Consider the following 16,321-nt stretch of genomic DNA (forward strand, 5'->3'; position numbering starts at 1 on the left):
ACCCATTTCTTTTGAAAATGAAAAAAAGATCTAATTCGATCTTTTAAAACTCATTAGATTAATTATGGGCGAGATCAGACTGAAAATAGACTCTAATCAACGTTTCCTTGGGCTCGACATTAGAGTTTAGATGTCGTAATCATATAGGTGGTTTAGGTATTGATGTAATTTAGTTTTGGACTTTTTCTTTTTACCTGGGAGGGCCAGAGTCTATATTTGCAACGGTTGCCATAGCGACCGCGATGTCAATGGAGGCTCGATTGAATAACATCCAGCCCCCTTTCAATGCCATCATAACTGTTTTCCTTATAGTTTTCTGAAAATATTTTAAAAAGCGCAGGTTGTTTGATTTTTTTTTTTAAATAAAGAGGAAATTGTCGTATGGCGCCAAATTCAAAATAAAAGTACTAGTCCACCCCAACTCGTACGATGACATCATTATCGGCTGCTTCCGGCAACCTCATCACCATTCCATTTCCGGCTGTTGATTGTGCGTCTCTCTAGTCTATAGCGCCACACATCATCAACTACTCGGTTCGATGACGTCTGTTTATTCCCCTATAAATTGCTATTGATTGTATAAAAGAAAAAAGGAATGTATACACACAAGTGGCTTTGATGTATGCAGTGGCGCAATCTCCGTCCGTGTGTTTCGACACTGGGGGGCCGTTCAACCGAAAATGGTCAAAAAGATTGGACAACATTTTCGAGTCCAACACGAGAATCGTTATGTCCTACTGCTTTGTAATATTCGGAATTCGTTTTGCTCCTGCATTGCTGCTGGACGAATTCAACTGATCCAACGCGATTCATCTAAATAAATATCTCTTCCCAATGCTGCGCGCATACGATTAGCGTCAGCAGAGAACAAGAGAAAGAAGAATGGTCAGAATCACGACCAAATAAAGGCGGTCGCCCATAATGATTTGATATGCCCGCAAACTTTTTTTTGTTTGTTTGTCTTAGATATTTTTCTTTTGGGTGAACATGCTCAATGACGATGGCGATTGATGGCTAGCCATCCAGGCCAGCCATCACTGGACATGAATTAAATATTTTCATGTCAAATTGATTTGATTTCCAGTTGTCAAATGGAAATCAACTCGAATCATTTGTCTAACCAATTGTTTTCCCAAGTTATACACGTGTATAGCTATAGCTGGACATATCAAATGGCATGACTGGGCAGAAAAACAAAAACAAAAGAGAAAATATCTGGTGTCCACACACCGATAAGGGAAGATCTCAACTGCTGCTGCTATAGCGATAGGGAATATATAAATACGGCGATATGGCAAAAAGGAGTCGCAGAAACCCGACCCGCGTGTTTATATTATATATACACTCTACTACGTCGTCCGTCCGTCCGTCTCTCCGCTGTTGTAATAAAAAGCCATTGAGCGTCTTAAAGACATTGGGAATTAAAGGCCATATAAAGAGCAGCTCAGCAATGTCAGACTAGAGCTAAAACTTTATTTTTAAACTCTACACTGTGCCCAAATCAAATAGAAAAATCGCGGAAAAGATGTCGTCGAATTACTAAAACAGCAGTTGAACAACAACAACAACAACTGTGTAGTACCTATACAAGCACAGGGTACACAGGTTGTAAATTGTTGAAGTTTACTTTTTCATTTTCGAGGACAAATCTAGAAATGGCTGGGTCTGATGGCTATTAACTATTGCGACGACTGTAGACGGGCAACTGGCGGGCGGCGAGAAAAGAAAAAGGTGCCCAGTCAAGAAATGGGATTAAATCTAATAGCGATTGAAAAAAAGTAATTAATATCAACCGAGCTGCGCTATATAATCCTCCGGGTGTGTGTGTGTGTAATACTCTGATAAACGCTGGGCAATTGTTTTATTCTAAGACAAATCTAGGTCGAACCCCCAAATAAAAATCGATTCGTTTTGATTTGTTGCTGGACCGAACTGGACTACAATAATCCCCGGGCATATAAGAAATAACATTTTCGATTTATTTTTATACACTGGCCGTTTAGATACTATATAGGCCTAATCACTGTAATCCAGCACTCTCTCTCGTCGTCGTCGTCGGCCGTCTGATAATTAAAGGAGAAATCCGTCGTGATTTTTCTACACACACAATAGGGCCGGGGGAGTAGGAAATGGCCGTCCGGGACTCCCGCCAATCAATGCCAAAGCAGCCCAGCCCTTTTGCACACACACAGAGAGAGAGGAAACGGACAGACAACAACAACAGCAACCGAGCTGTGTGTACACTATGGGATCTCCAAGGGTACCCGCGGCAATATCCCGTTTCCCTCCTTCTTATTCTGTCACAGAGCGACTTGCTGGATTTTGTGTGTGTTTGGCTGTGAGACGAGACGTTTTAGGTACACACACACGTGTAATGTTGTCTAAAAATCCTGGCCGTCCTTCTTATCCGTCCTTCTTATTTATGTAGTCGGAATATAAACAATTCAAATGCCGTGGTAGTAATCCGCATTTGAATTGGATGCACTTAGAGAGCCGGGCCTTGACGTTTGCGGTGGGAATAAAAAAATTTCCCCAGTTCGTTCAGTCCGATGTTATTTAATACCTTTTATGTCCAAAATAATTTGGGAGTAAAATGAAATAAAAAGCAAGTTTTTCTGCCCGGACAATTTTCTGGTATTGGTAGCTGGCGGGCGAATCAAAACAAAATTTTATCTCTTTTTTAAAAATGAAACGATCGAACGGCATTTTGGAAATTGTTGAAGGAATCGCAAAAGATGTGCCGACCGACCGACACGCGGCTGGCCCATGTCGCCGGACCCGATACAAGATGGATGAGCGCACCTGCGCCACGACGACGACTGCTGTGGCACGAGCCAAAAATGTCCAGGATGAAAAAGACAAACTGTCGTTGGGAAAATAAATGGCGCGGGAATTTAAATTTCGAAATTCCGTAGCTAGAATCAAAAATAAAATTTTCCAATTTATTCGATATCGATGCGCAACAATATTCACCCGACGTATATTGTAACATACAGAGACGGACCATTGTCCGTAATGGACGAATAATGTACCTGATAATATTCAATGAAATTATACATGAGATAATATTTAAAACAATCGTTTTTTTTTCCCGGGGGTTCTACAATAAAATTGGCGATTTGCTTATCCCGCGGGAGACGACCAAAAAAACAGGCACTAGCATATCGATTGAACCGTGCAAAACCATCAGAGCAACAACAGCTGTTGTTGTTGTTGTTGGCCGTATGGTAATAACAATGCTTATGCGTTTTATTTTATTTTATTTTTGATGGCCAACATTTTCTCAAGTGCTGATATATTTTATTTGATACTCTATACACTGCTGTTGCTATAGCCGCCGGTGCCTATACAATAACAGACGTCCTTTTTTTTTTTGCTCCTATGACTTCTGCAATGCGCACAATTGATCTAATATAGATGTCTGCACTTGTATAGTATATAACATTATATAAGAGCGAAATATCCGCGCGCTGGCCGAAAAAGTCCATTCGAGTCGGCACGCGAAATTGTGGGGGGCAATAGTAGTAGACACACGCCGGTTGTGTCTACTACCTTTTTTACATTCGGCAATATCGCAATGTATAACTATATAAGACTCCCGATGACCCCAGCAGCGGTCAAGCGTTCAAATTCGATATCTGTGAAATATATATAACAACCCCCAACGGTTTGGGCCTTTGACCGGCCCAGTTCTCTATATAAATATCTTATTTTTCTGCCGTGTAGAAATGGGCAGGTGGTGGGCGAGCAAAATCACATCTAAACGAAAGTGCAGAGATCTAACGTGTGTACATACAAACACTCCCGGTGATTTCTTTTTCTTTTTTTGGGCGTGGGAGAGAGAAAAACGGAACAAGGTTTTCTAGTTACTTTCTTTTCTTCCTTCTTCCTTCTTCTTCCTTTTTTCGGCTTGGCGTTTGTGTAATATCCCGAAAAGCAGGAAATAATCTCTTGCGATGGTGGCCGGTAGTCTCTCTCCTATTTTATCTTCTGTATATAAGGCACCTTCTGTATTATTGCACGGCACAGCCATTTCCGTCGCAACTTGCCGAGCTTTTAACTTGTCTTGTCAAGGTAGAGCTAGAGAGTAGAGAGAGAGAGTGGATGATGAAAGTGCAAAATTCCCATTTTCAAAATGGAAATTTCAAATCTTATCTTTTTTGGCGGGCTTTTTTTTCAAATTCCATCTGATTTTAAAATTTAAATTCGATCCAACTGATGTTGTATAAATACAATTCGGTGAAAGTTTACATATATTCAGAATAATGCTCAATTGTTTCTGCGAATTATATGGTGGTGTGCACACATAAGGCCCTTTTATGTCTCCCCGAGTAAAATACGTAAGCGTCTCTAACTTGTAAACCTCGTGTGTGACCTTGGTGGGTACATTTTTTCGTGATCGTCTGATTGCGCCCGGGATAACGCGGAAATCTAAATGTACTCGTACTGCTGCTGCATTCCGTTCGATGTGATTTTCAAATGTGATTGAATATTCCATTCATTTTTCATTATTTCTCTCACCTCTCTGTACGATATAATTCAATCGCCATCGAAATTAGATTAATTACCAATGACGTTAGCAAACCAGTTTCTATTTTTTTTAAATTAATTGATCAATCAAAATAATATTTATAGGTGTATATTTCGTTTCCTTAAAAAAATCAAAATATAAAAGACTGCGAATTAATCAGAATTTTAAAATTCATTTGTAAAAAGAAAAGAAAAAAAAAGTACTACTGCTTGTGGCCAAATCCGGTCATATCGTTTTTCTCCGTCTGGCTTGACTTTCAAAACGTTATGACCGTGATATTTCCAAAGCAGGAAGAAGATAACACACACAGAAATTTTTATTTTTTCTTCCAAAAATTCAAAAAAAAAGAAGAAAAACTGGAATGTTTAAACCAAATAAGGGGACGATAGAGCAACAGAGCAACAGAGACCGGAAGCCCTGATGAGAAAATTATTATTTTAGACGGGCACAAAAAAGAAAATTCGCATAAATATTTACATTTAATTGGGCTGGGTGTTGTTTGTCGTCTAATCTTTTTTCTCCGACATTTATCTTGTATTTAAAAGAGAGAAACGCCAAAACAAGTTGGAGATGAGCAGCTGCACATTACAGTGCAGGTCACAAACAAACAAATAAACAGGCCTGGCCTGGCCTGGCCTGCTAGCTGGGCGTTTCCTTAACTCTCACGAGATGAATTCCCGGCCGGCCATTAGAATCTAGAAAACGGGAGTTGATCAGCGAGTGTCGCTCAAATTGTTTTATTCTAACTGCGACTAAAATAATTTCAAATTCTCCTTAAAAAGGATTCTCCCTTTATTTTATCCGCCATATATAACACACGGCTCTCGCATTCCACCAGCAACAACAGCACACGGCCATTTTCTGGCCAACAACAAAAATAAAAGATGAAACTCTCCTTTTTCTTATTTTCTTTCGATTGTATTTTTCCCGCAAAAGTCCCGTCGCGTAAACTCGCTGTCGCTATAGCCAAAGTTGGTCACGACACGGCGACCTTTTATCCATTCGCCAACAACAACAACAACAACAGCAAGAAAAAAAAGGAAAAAAACAAAACAACAAGACGCACTTGATTGTGTGTGTCTGTCCCGCTGCTTTTGTGACTCGGTTGTGATTTCCCATGAAGCCTATTCATCACTGGGCCAGCAGCTAACAGTGAGTGTCGCGTCTGCCCAGAAAAAGAGTTTGAAGATGGACGCACCACCCAATTCACCAGGGTCGATATCAAAACAAACGTTACACTTACAAGAGCAAATGAGCCACAACATCAAACCCCCCCCAAAACAGAGTTGTTTTTCTTTTTCATTTTCTGCACAATCATCACGCGAAATGTGTTTTTGGGGGACTCGTCACCACACATGTGCAAACTATTTTTCTTTCTTCTTATTTTGGCGGGATAGATTTTTTTAGATTTTTTTTTTATTGCGGTATATAAGATTGTATCGTTTCTCGGTTGTCCCGCAAGGTCATCAGCGGGAGATCCGATCGTTTCGTAGATTTTTTGGGTTTTTTTTTTTATTATTGGGACGAGAATAGAGAAAACAATGTCAACTCCTTGGGATTTTATTTTATTTTTTTTAGAGCGCCATACTATCAATTTTGTCACGGTCGATTTTTTTTTGGTTATCATATTAAATTGATTCGTTACACGGATGGACGAGGTGATGGTCGTCTCCGCCCACACTTACACCACCACCAGCGGTGATTTATGCAGCCGAGCAGATAAGATTGCGCTTCAAAGATCAAATCAAAAAACAGGTATTGCGTTATTATATCAAAAATGAAAATGGATTGAAACATTTTTGGTTTTTGTTTTTCGGAGGGGGATTTATCATACAAAACCCCGGAAGGATAAATTAGTATTCGTGTGCGGGCGGTGCTGTGTGGTGATTGAATTATTACGCCAACCCAAAAACACCCGAAAGAAAAAAACAATTTCGCTAAAAAAAAGGGGATTGACGTTTCCCGCGTTATTATTATTGACGCATCAGCAATTTTTCCGTTCGTTAAAATTCACCTCTCCAATTTGAATTGAATCGGAGAAGAAATGCGCCGTCACACGCTCACTAGGATGCGGCGGATCACGGCCGCTGGACCTGTTGTTGCATCCGACAACTTTCATTGTCGATACCGAAAAAACCCCCGAACGAATTTGATTTGCCGTTTTCATTGCCGGGAATAAAATACAATGAAAAAACTTTATTTTGACACATAACAAAAATAAAAAAAAAAAAAATTTCAATTTCAATAAAAATTATTCTTTAAAATAAAAATAATTATAATAATAAAAATAAAATGTTTTTTTCTTTTTCTTCTTTTACCCAATCAAATGGGAACAGACGAGACTCTTCCGGCCGGAGGAAGGTCTCTCGCCTCTCTACACGTTGAAATCAAAGTTAGTGCGCGCCATTGGCAAAGACAAACTCTGGTCGTGAATCAAAACTCTCTTACACAACTGTGTGCTATGTGTGTATGCCCACTCACTTTTTGTTCTTCTCTTACATATACATACGGTGTGTGTGTGTGTGTAAATATGCCCTGGAGAGGATGTAACGCACACTCTATTCTTTACACTTGCAGGAGCTGCCGCCACCCGGTGTAGTATATGTCTTATGTGTATTCCTCCGCACCGAAACACACACGGATAAAGTTATATATACCATAGTGTAGATATCGTAAATATCTAAGTTGAATGGATTGGGTGTGTTTGTGTTCACTGTGCCGTGCACGACAAAAAAAATGGCGTCGCCCTTCTGGGTCTCAAATATATGACGTCGGCCGCTATACAGCTGTATGTGTGTGTAGGCTTTATCAAAAGAAAACCCAACAGACTTTTCCACCCACACTTCCATTCAACCCGAAAAAATAAAGAACATAACGTCGTCGTGGACGCTGTTCTAACGGGAAAATCTGCTCGCACATATCGACCAACCATATAGCTCGACCTTGACTCTTTTTTTTCTCTCTCTCACGGCCTATACTACTACACACGTTCGTGTGTAATCTAGTGGTGTCGGGTATGTAGCTATATATATATAAATGATTATAACGAACAGGATGGCGAATAAAACGTCTCTCATTTCACGCTAGACGATCGTTAACCCGGATTGATAAATCCAGCGATGTATACTTATATAGGATTGGATGAATGTGATTTGGTTGGGTTGTTTTTTCACGTTGGGTTTATTTATAGGAGCGTGTCTATTATTTCGAGCGCGGCGTTTCTATAACAAAATTGAAGGACGTCCGGTTGCGTCTTGATCCGCCTTTTACGTCTTGGACTCGTTTGAAATCGTCACGAAAATAACCCGTTGTTGAGAGAATCGATCAGCCGAATTGTCTCCGCGACAGACAGGGTGGATAGGATAGGCCTATCCGGGGGTATCACGGCCGTGACCGTGACCTAATTGCGCGGTCAGTGGGGACGGGCGACACACTGCAGCAGTGCGTTTTTGATTCACGAGATAGGGACACACGGGCCGGTGCGTTGGAGAAGGGAAAAAAGATGGTGCGTGTGTTTATTTTAGAAATTTTTTGTTTCTTCTCTAGACAATGTCACGGCGTTCGTGATCCGATTGATCACTCGGTCTCTTGTGTGAGAGAGAGCCTGGCAATATCTGCTGGCCTCCCCCAACTATTATACCGTTGGCCTCTCTTCCAGCACCGTCAAATGTAATTGATTACACATCTATACGGCGCGTCATTTATTTAGAATTAAAACAAAAACTAGATGTAGCAGAGAAATAGATAGATAGAAAGAGCTAGGCTATGTTTAGTTTTTGGGGAGTTTTTTTTCTGGCCTGGGCCCGTCTCGGGTGGAATTTTTCTACCGAGTCGCGTGAAGAAAAGAAAAAAAACTCGACGAACGAACGACATGGAATATACAAAAAGAAAAAGAAGAATGTTTCTCTCTCTATTTTTTGTGTGTGTTTGCTGCTGCTGCTGCGAACCGACGCCATTATTTTGTCAAGGTCTGTAGTACAACAGCAGTCGGTGATATTGTGTCTGCGGGATTTCTCCATCTTATAACTTTAGCTTGGTGTGTTAGTTCTCCCGCAAGCCAATCTTATAGAAAAAAAATAAAAGTTAGACCCTCGACGACCTCGAGATCTTTTTTGATTTTGGCGCAAAATGTTTATAGACGTATTGATCAACACCCCCCTCTAGCCCATAGCCCAAGAGCTCGGCTGAAATGACTTTGAGCCGAGCGCGCGCCCAAGTGTGTTTGAGTGTCCCGCCAAATTTCTTCTCCAATATATCCGTCCGCCCGCTGCTCTCCATCTCTCTCTGTGTGCATTTGCCTTCGTGTGACATATGTATGGAGTCTATAGAGAAGAATTGACAATGTCGAATGACACAGAGAATATATTATATGTACTTCCTTGTTCGAAAATGCCTTTTTTTTTTTTAGTTTTTACGATTTACCATATCCCGGCCGATTGATTCTTATTCGCCACGCCAACTTTTACTGTATAACATCGAGAGAGAGAAAATGTCAAAATGGAAAAGCCAGCCGCCATCGATTCGAGCACGTATTTATATAAAATACCTTATTTCTTTTCTTTCTTTCTTCTTTTTCAGCTATAAAGCTTCGCCGAGTAATAAAATTTCGGACGGAATTACAGACAGAGAATAGGACGCGAAATCGAGATCAATGTCCGAATGGGCAAATTCAATTTGATCGCAAAATATTTCTATTCTTCAAAAAAAGGAAGATTTAGTATATATAAATTTCTTAGACGGGCCTTTATATTTAGCCGACATCATTTTCTTTTTCTTTCTTTTTTTTTTGGGTCGGCCCATAGTCCGTTTTCTAACGTAATGCATTTTGCAGTCCATCAATTTTGGAATAAGGTGTACAACGTCGCACTCCATCGATTGATCAAAAACGTCGATAGCCGAAATAGAAAAAAGAATTAAAATAAATTTCCCGCCAGATCAATAAGTTTCTATGAAAAAACAAAAATTTAAAATTTTTGTTTTTTTTCCGCCGATTATTATGCACAAAGTTGACCTCGTCTTGACGCCAACTCTCTTCCGTACAGATGGCGGAATTTGTTTCTCCAGAAAATATAAGAACAATAAAAAAGAGCTGCCGTCTGGCTTGTCTTCTCTCCCGACTTGTATTCTCGCACGATCTCTGCCGTTGCGCATAAAAATGTCCTGATTACAGCACGTTAGCTCTCGGGGATCGATCGAAAGACCCCCGAGAGAAGCGATTAGCATCACAGAAGCTTTTAGAATAAGAGGAAGGTTCGGACATTCATATTCATATGTATCGACAGCTGGATAGGAAAAAAAAAAGAGATTCTTTCGAGTCTTTTTTAGTGTTTTTCCTTTTATTTATTTATTTTTTTCATTTATTTATTCGGATTTTAAGAAATCCGGACACGTTCGTGACATTTGACTCGATATGGCAACGCGCAAAGCTTTCAGCCAATGGCAGTCGAAAATCTCTCAACAGACGACACTCGATTTCGCTGCTTCTCCACGTGTTATTAAATTCTGAATCTGTTTGTTAACAAAATAAAAAGAAGAGTTAGTACTTGCGTGTGTCAGATAAAAATTGTTTTTTTCCCCACCGCTTGCATTGTGAATAAGCACGAGAGCAAGTCGCCGATATGGATGGCCTTTTAAATTTACTGCCGTTGTACACGGAGAGCGTCGAAGGTGAACACAATCTCGGACAGTTTCTCGAGACGTGCAGGGCCCATCAGAGTTTCGGTGAACTTGTCGCAAATGAAATCGACTTGAATCATGCCGTTGGCGTTATCAATTCCAAGCTCAACAATCCCGATTCCAGGTAAGTAGTAGTTGCTGTTAACAGACTGTTGAGGTGTGGCCCTAATCTTTGCCTGGTTTGCTTTTTAAATTTCATTTCCCAGGACCGAGGGAGCTCTCCTGCTTGACGTAGTCATAACTCAGTGTGGCACAGACACCTTCACCTCCAATTGCGTTTTGTGGACCCAACAGGTGATGAGATTACTGCACGGTCCATCCAAAATGAATGTCGGACCCACAGCCTGTAAAGTTTTGGGTGAGCATTGATCTGTGTCATTTGTTATCCCGGCACCTGTTAACCCCTCTTGGGTATATATTTTTTTATTTGACTGAATTGCAGGAAAATTGTTGGCATTTTCCTCCCAGTTTCCAGAACTCTCCCGGCAACTCAGTACCACAGTGATTTCACAACTGGTAGCCTTGCTCTGTGAGCCGGAATTGTTACAAAAGGTAAGCATTGTTTTACATGCAATAACAGATTCCGAGCTAAACTCCTGTACATGACATTGAATACTAGGCTTCCATTACAGTGCATGTCCTTGAGTGCCTCAAGACCTGTATGAAATATTATGGTAACCCGTGTGGCACAGTGAAGGTCAGTGAAGGATAACTGTTGATTTGATATGCAAGAAACATCATGCCAGCCATTCTTTCCAACACTCCAGGGTACTATTGAGCGAAGCCTTTTGTCACTGATTGATTGGGACGAAATGGCCACCGATCCCAGCTTACGCGCTACCTGGGCGGCCTGCATGGCGCAGTTGCCCAGCGTCGGCGGCAGCGGATCGCAAGGAGCCCAGCACAGAAGCAATTGGATCGAGTTTTGCGTGCAACTCATCGATTCGATCCATGGCACCATCAACGGGATGTTTAGAAACATTGAGGAGCTGAAGGTATAAACAAAAACTCACCCAAACCCGTCAAGGGCGAAGCGGTTAAGAGATAAACTAACGAATCCAATAATATCCACTTTGCTCATCATCAAACGCAGACACAAGAAGCTTCCTCGAACCCATTGAAGCTGCCAGCCTTGCAACATAAAAACCCGATGGTTTTACTACACGATCAACAACGCCGATTTATAAACCTCTGCGCAGCATTAGTCTTGTTGCTAACGTAAAGTGACTTTCCTTTTAACTTTGATTTCACTTTCCATTTCCTGGGAATTGGCCAACACAGTTCCAACTGCAATCAATTTTTTTTGTTTTTCTATTTCGAAACAGGGAGCCGTTCCCCGTTGCGAAGAATGTGCCGATTGATCGACTTTTGGCAATGATCTCTCGACTTTTAGCGCTCAACAGCAAAAGTCTGTCGAAGACGGCGAGAGCTAATTTTGGTACTTGATTTTCAAAAGCTTCTTGTATTGTTCGCCCCAGAAATCTTGAAATGTCGTCCTTTATGAACAGAACAATTGACCTTGGCGTCCATCATCCCCGACCTTCAGTCATCCGTCTTGGATGTGCTGAAATCGCTGGTGGCCGTCTGCAGGAGTCAGCTATTGACGAGAGCGACAACCGTTATGAACCTTTTCGTTCAAGTGCTCCAGTGGACTTTCACTCCACTTGATCGACGTCGAGTCGGAGTTGAGAGACCCTACGGGTAAAGATCACTTCAAATTGGACAAATAGAATTCTGAAATTGATATACTGAATGTGGCTGCTGCCCACTTGAATACATGCAGGAAATTACGCAGCCAAGTCTATAGGAACTTGTGCTTATGGGTGGCCGCTAGTCGCTCGGCTTGCGGATTGGGCAAGTGTGTCGATGTACTGTTTAGCCAACTGCTGTCAGATATCCTCGTTCATCGCGACACTGTCCAGCTGCTGACAGGTAGAGATAAGATGCAAACATTTTTGTGTTGTTTTCATTTTGATATGTAAACTTTGAATTTCTCTCGCAGTAAATCCGCCCAGCAACGGGAAGACGACCAAAAAAGGAAAGAAGAAGATGGATACTCCCGGAGTGATTCTCCAGAAAGATGATTTAAAAGCTAATGCTGACGTTTGTCAGATGGCCCTTCAGTGTCTATCTACAATCCTTCTCTGCTGCGGACCCAGGATCAAGCCCACAATACATAAGGTAAACATTTTGAAGTGAAACAAGAGTTGCTGGCCCTTCTTTGCTTTTGCTGATGACATGCGTTTCTGTTTCTTAGGAAGTCCAAGAAATCGTCTTATCGATTCTTGTCGAAATTATGAATGGTGCTGAATTAAACACGATTCTGCCGTACAACGACCCCCGTTGCCGAGCTGGCCTCTATCAATTATTGGAGAAATTGGTGCTCTGCCCCAGTCCTCAGTGGCCGGCTCCACTCAACTATGCTTCAGCCGTTCTCAACAATGGACTCAACGATCCCAATCTTGAGGTAATACGAGATTTATGCTTTTTCATGTAATACAAAATTGCATATCTGTTTTCAATTTGCAGGTATCGACGAGATGCATCGAAGCCTTGGCGTCGATCCAGTCGATATTGCGACCCAGAGGGCCGACGTTTAACTTTGCGATGGAAATGAAACAATTGCGCTCCATCCAGCAGGAAGCTCCTTTATTGAATGGCTGGGCCGCCAAGATGGTGGAACCCTCACTGCCGACATCCGCTCCATCGCAACCAGCGCCAGCCGCCATGTCCATTGAGAAGCCACCAGTTGTCGCGATCGATCAGCTGTCGACACCACCGCGCCGACAGATTCCCCCGAATTCGGTCGAGTCGACGGTCGAAATTCGCCAACCCGAGACATCGCCGCCACCGTCCAAGCGACTTTCTCTCACCAAAACGAATGGCAAACACGACGATGATTTTTTAACACCTCCTATGGGTGTAACGACGATATCCAGCGAGTCCCCAGTCAAATCACCGAGAGTGATGACGCGCAAGGAAGCGCTCAAAGTGCTGGCCGCGGCTATGCCACCGCAATCAGCCAAGGAGCAATCACCAAATCCTCCCAAGACGAAGCAAACGAAAAATAAAGCGTCGCCCGCTCGGAAGAGGCCTCTTGACGATTCCAAACCAACGGCGGAACCCCTACAAGAAAAGGTTTGGCATTTTTATTATTTAATTCAATGGTTTCATTGTTTAATTCTATTCATTTTTATTTTTAGATGGAGATTGAAGAGACCGAAAACGGGGTGGATGAACTGGATGACACTTTGGATGACATGTTAGCTTCGTTTCACGATGTACCAGCCTAAAGAATGAGCAATTGACACGAATAAAAAGAAAGGATGTCTAAACAAAAATGATTCAGATCATACTGTAGGCGTTTATTTGCTTTAGTTTCTATGGGACAGCGTTAATATCTTTATAACCATAATAATAGAAAGCGTTTTTTTTTCTTCATCTCGTTCTGTGCAAACAAGGATTGCACAAGTAATCTTGCAATGAAATAGGCATCATAAAGGGACGTGCTAGTTAAAGCGCTACGCAACACACGGTGCACTTTAGTGTGATAAGAAATCATCGCGGGAAATGTGAAGACGATCGACATGAGATTTGGGATTATTAACGATCATTGCAAGAAGATTCAATGTGGAGAGACTACATGGTCGAGAGATTAAAATTTCATCATGGATGGAAGAGAGGGTGATCTTTTACACAAGATAAAAAACATTTCCGGTGGCTGGAAACGGTATAAAAATCGAATAGAGAGTACACAGCCAAGAGTGACGGTAAAAACAACTCTTGCGTAACATTGAAGCCATGTAGGACGGCAGGAACTCAATAAAAAAAAATTATTAAATCGGCACAGGATACAAAGGTTGATTTCAATGTCACGGTATCAGGTCGTTTCCTTAAAAAAATTCGGTGAGCTTTTCCATCTTGGTTAAAAAATAGAACTTAACGTTGTTTGTTAATCATTAGGCGGTGATTGAAGTGGTTAAAAAAATAATCGACCCGGTGGGAGAAAAGCATTCAAAAAGTGAAATGATTCAGTGCAACAGGCGTGGACCAGTGACAATTTCTTGGGGGAAAAAATTGGTTTTTTAAAAAGTAGCAGGATGGCAACATTTCCTGTGTTTATGATTTTTTTTTGTTTGGTTAGACTAATGAGTTTCCGTCGATTCTCTCAGACTTAAGAGGGTGAACCATGCGCAGCCAATTCTGCCTAAAATGAGGGTCCCGTCGCTTTAGTAGTTGAAATCTTTCTTGTAATAGCTGCCGGGCAAACTCTAATAGCTCCTCGTCAAGGCTGTTGAGCTGGCGAACCCGTTCTATCTGCAATGTTGTTTTAAACAAATGGAATTGAAATGGTGGAACTTAAAGAACAATAAGTTTTTCTTCTTCCAAACCTGAGCAGGTGTTAGTTCGGCTATTGCCTGAGCTGACAGAGTTGCATTTGCTTGGTCAAAATTGTTTTCAAAGTCCAGATGAAACGTTCGTTCGAATATGTATTGACTCACGGCCTGTTGTTCTGTCAAGCCAAAGTAAGCCATGCTGGCTAGGTTCTGTTTAGCGCTTTGCAGCAAGATTCGATCACGTTCTAGTTGGTCTGCCGTCGTATTGTAACCGGTGTAACAGCCTGCCAATGTGAGATCGGCCAACATCCGCGTTTGTCGGTTATGGGCCAAATTGTAAGAACAATTCATAAACTCATCCAGTTCGACCCCCGTCCAGTTTGATCCCTATGATTAATTATATTTTATATGTTAATATTTTATTACAGTTTTCTTTTTGAGCCAGTCTAAATACTACCTTGTAGCAGTGTGGTAGACTTGTAAATTCCTGTCCTCCACACCAATGTCGGGCACTTTTCCAGGTGGCACCTCTCTGGACGTGACGGAATTCCGACAGATACCGATGAATTGGATCACGAAGAACAGTGATGAAGAAATATCTAGAATGAATACCAGATTTGATCGTTATTAATAGCTGAAAACACATAAACTATTATGAAGTAATTTACCTTCTCTTTTTGGCTAATCCTTCGTACTCGTCTAGGGCGCCTTCGACGCAATCTGTCAGCTCAGTCCAGTCTGCATGAAGTCCACATTTCCAGCCCGTAGAATACCGACTGAATAGCCACTGCTCATTGATAGTGTTGGGACGGAAGCAATCACAGCGTTTTCGCTTTCTTGGGCAATTACAAGGATTCTCTAAATTCAGATCTCTGACAAGATGTCTACCGAACGTTGTACCACCCGTTTTTTGAATATGCAGAAACACTATAACATCTCTATCAGTGATGTCAAAGCCCATCTCATAAGCCTCTTCAAATGCCACTGATTCAATGTTGACTGTAGATGCATGACCCACAACTAATTTAGTTGTGGAGGTAGGTGATGAAGGGACTTCAGACCTGCTACTGCTGCTGCTGCTACTACTAGCGCTGGCACTGTATCTGGTGGAGAGGCTGAAACGCTCTGGAGCCAAACACAGGGAGTTGTGACAGAGATAGCTTATATAAGCTATACCCAGAAGTGTCACAAGACAAAGGCCACCAATGAAACGAATCATCTTTACCCAGCGCTTCATGTTCTCAAGAGTAACAGAACAGTGCATCTATCGAAAGACCCCCAAGTTGCCAGCAACACTTCTCTCCATAGCAAAAAATGATTAAGCTACACATTCTTTTAAATTCAGGGATGACATGGCAGCTGTTGTTGGCAGCATTGTGTATCAAACTTATGTTAACGAAATAAAAAGTCAAGGTAATCGAACCTGAACTTGGTTAAAATGAACGGTTACAAGGGTATCGGGACTGGGGGGTTAGGACAGTCGCTTATTACTACACAAAACTGACTTCCGTACGATACCCGAGATAAAAACATGCACGATCCCGCGTCAAATCATGGGTCTAAGGTTATAAGTTTTTGACTTTTCTCAATTAAAAAAGGACTCTTTATTAGATTTCCCTTTCTTTTTCCAAGACTACTTTTCACTAATGTGTTTACAATACTTGCCCGACGTTGCATTATATCCGACATTTGCTTCGTTTGACTGCCAAATGTCAAAATTCATTTCTAATTAGTTATATACCTTTAAGATTTCTACAATTGAATTTTCATTAAGAAG

The 16,321-nt window shown here is 41.5% G+C and overlaps 2 protein-coding genes across 2 annotated transcripts; one reads left to right on the forward strand and one right to left on the reverse strand.

Moving 5' to 3' along the window:
- Positions 1-9,952: 9,952 nt before the first annotated feature.
- LOC124343601 (proline-, glutamic acid- and leucine-rich protein 1-like) lies at positions 9,953-13,548 on the forward strand. The gene is made up of 13 exons (XM_046796989.1): positions 9,953-10,331; positions 10,414-10,565; positions 10,650-10,759; positions 10,827-10,904; positions 10,975-11,202; positions 11,301-11,425; positions 11,533-11,645; positions 11,716-11,908; positions 11,991-12,139; positions 12,210-12,388; positions 12,465-12,674; positions 12,737-13,345; positions 13,411-13,548. Exons 1-13 carry the CDS (start codon positions 10,150-10,152, stop codon positions 13,498-13,500), a joined length of 2,418 nt encoding a protein of 805 aa, XP_046652945.1. The 5' UTR covers positions 9,953-10,149; the 3' UTR covers positions 13,501-13,548.
- A 3-nt stretch (positions 13,549-13,551) lies between these two features.
- On the reverse strand, positions 13,552-16,216 carry LOC124343681 (heparan-sulfate 6-O-sulfotransferase 1-B-like). The gene is made up of 4 exons (XM_046797106.1): positions 15,213-16,216; positions 15,002-15,143; positions 14,599-14,931; positions 13,552-14,524 (listed from the first exon to the last, which is right to left on the reverse strand). The coding sequence occupies exons 1-4, from the start codon at positions 15,806-15,808 to the stop codon at positions 14,348-14,350; spliced, it is 1,248 nt and encodes a 415-aa protein (XP_046653062.1). The 5' UTR covers positions 15,809-16,216; the 3' UTR covers positions 13,552-14,347.
- Positions 16,217-16,321: the final 105 nt, after the last annotated feature.

This window comes from Daphnia pulicaria, chromosome 6, assembly GCF_021234035.1.
Source record: "Daphnia pulicaria isolate SC F1-1A chromosome 6, SC_F0-13Bv2, whole genome shotgun sequence".
NCBI lineage: Eukaryota > Metazoa > Arthropoda > Branchiopoda > Diplostraca > Daphniidae > Daphnia > Daphnia pulicaria.

Excerpts from the sequence above, each read along its gene's own strand:
- LOC124343601 (XM_046796989.1), top strand. The coding sequence starts at position 10,150 with ATGGATGGCCTTTTAAATTTACTGCCGTTGTACACGGAGAGCGTCGAA. Across the intron at positions 12,389-12,464 it reads TCAAGCCCACAATACATAAG|GAAGTCCAAGAAATCGTCTT; the intron begins GTAAACATTTTG and ends TCTGTTTCTTAG. Across the intron at positions 12,675-12,736 it reads TCAACGATCCCAATCTTGAG|GTATCGACGAGATGCATCGA; the intron begins GTAATACGAGAT and ends TTCAATTTGCAG.
- LOC124343681 (XM_046797106.1), bottom strand. The coding sequence starts at position 15,808 with ATGCACTGTTCTGTTACTCTTGAGAACATGAAGCGCTGGGTAAAGATG. Across the intron at positions 15,144-15,212 it reads GGATTAGCCAAAAAGAGAAG|ATATTTCTTCATCACTGTTC; the intron begins GTAAATTACTTC and ends TATTCATTCTAG. Across the intron at positions 14,525-14,598 it reads CCGAACTAACACCTGCTCAG|ATAGAACGGGTTCGCCAGCT; the intron begins GTTTGGAAGAAG and ends ACAACATTGCAG.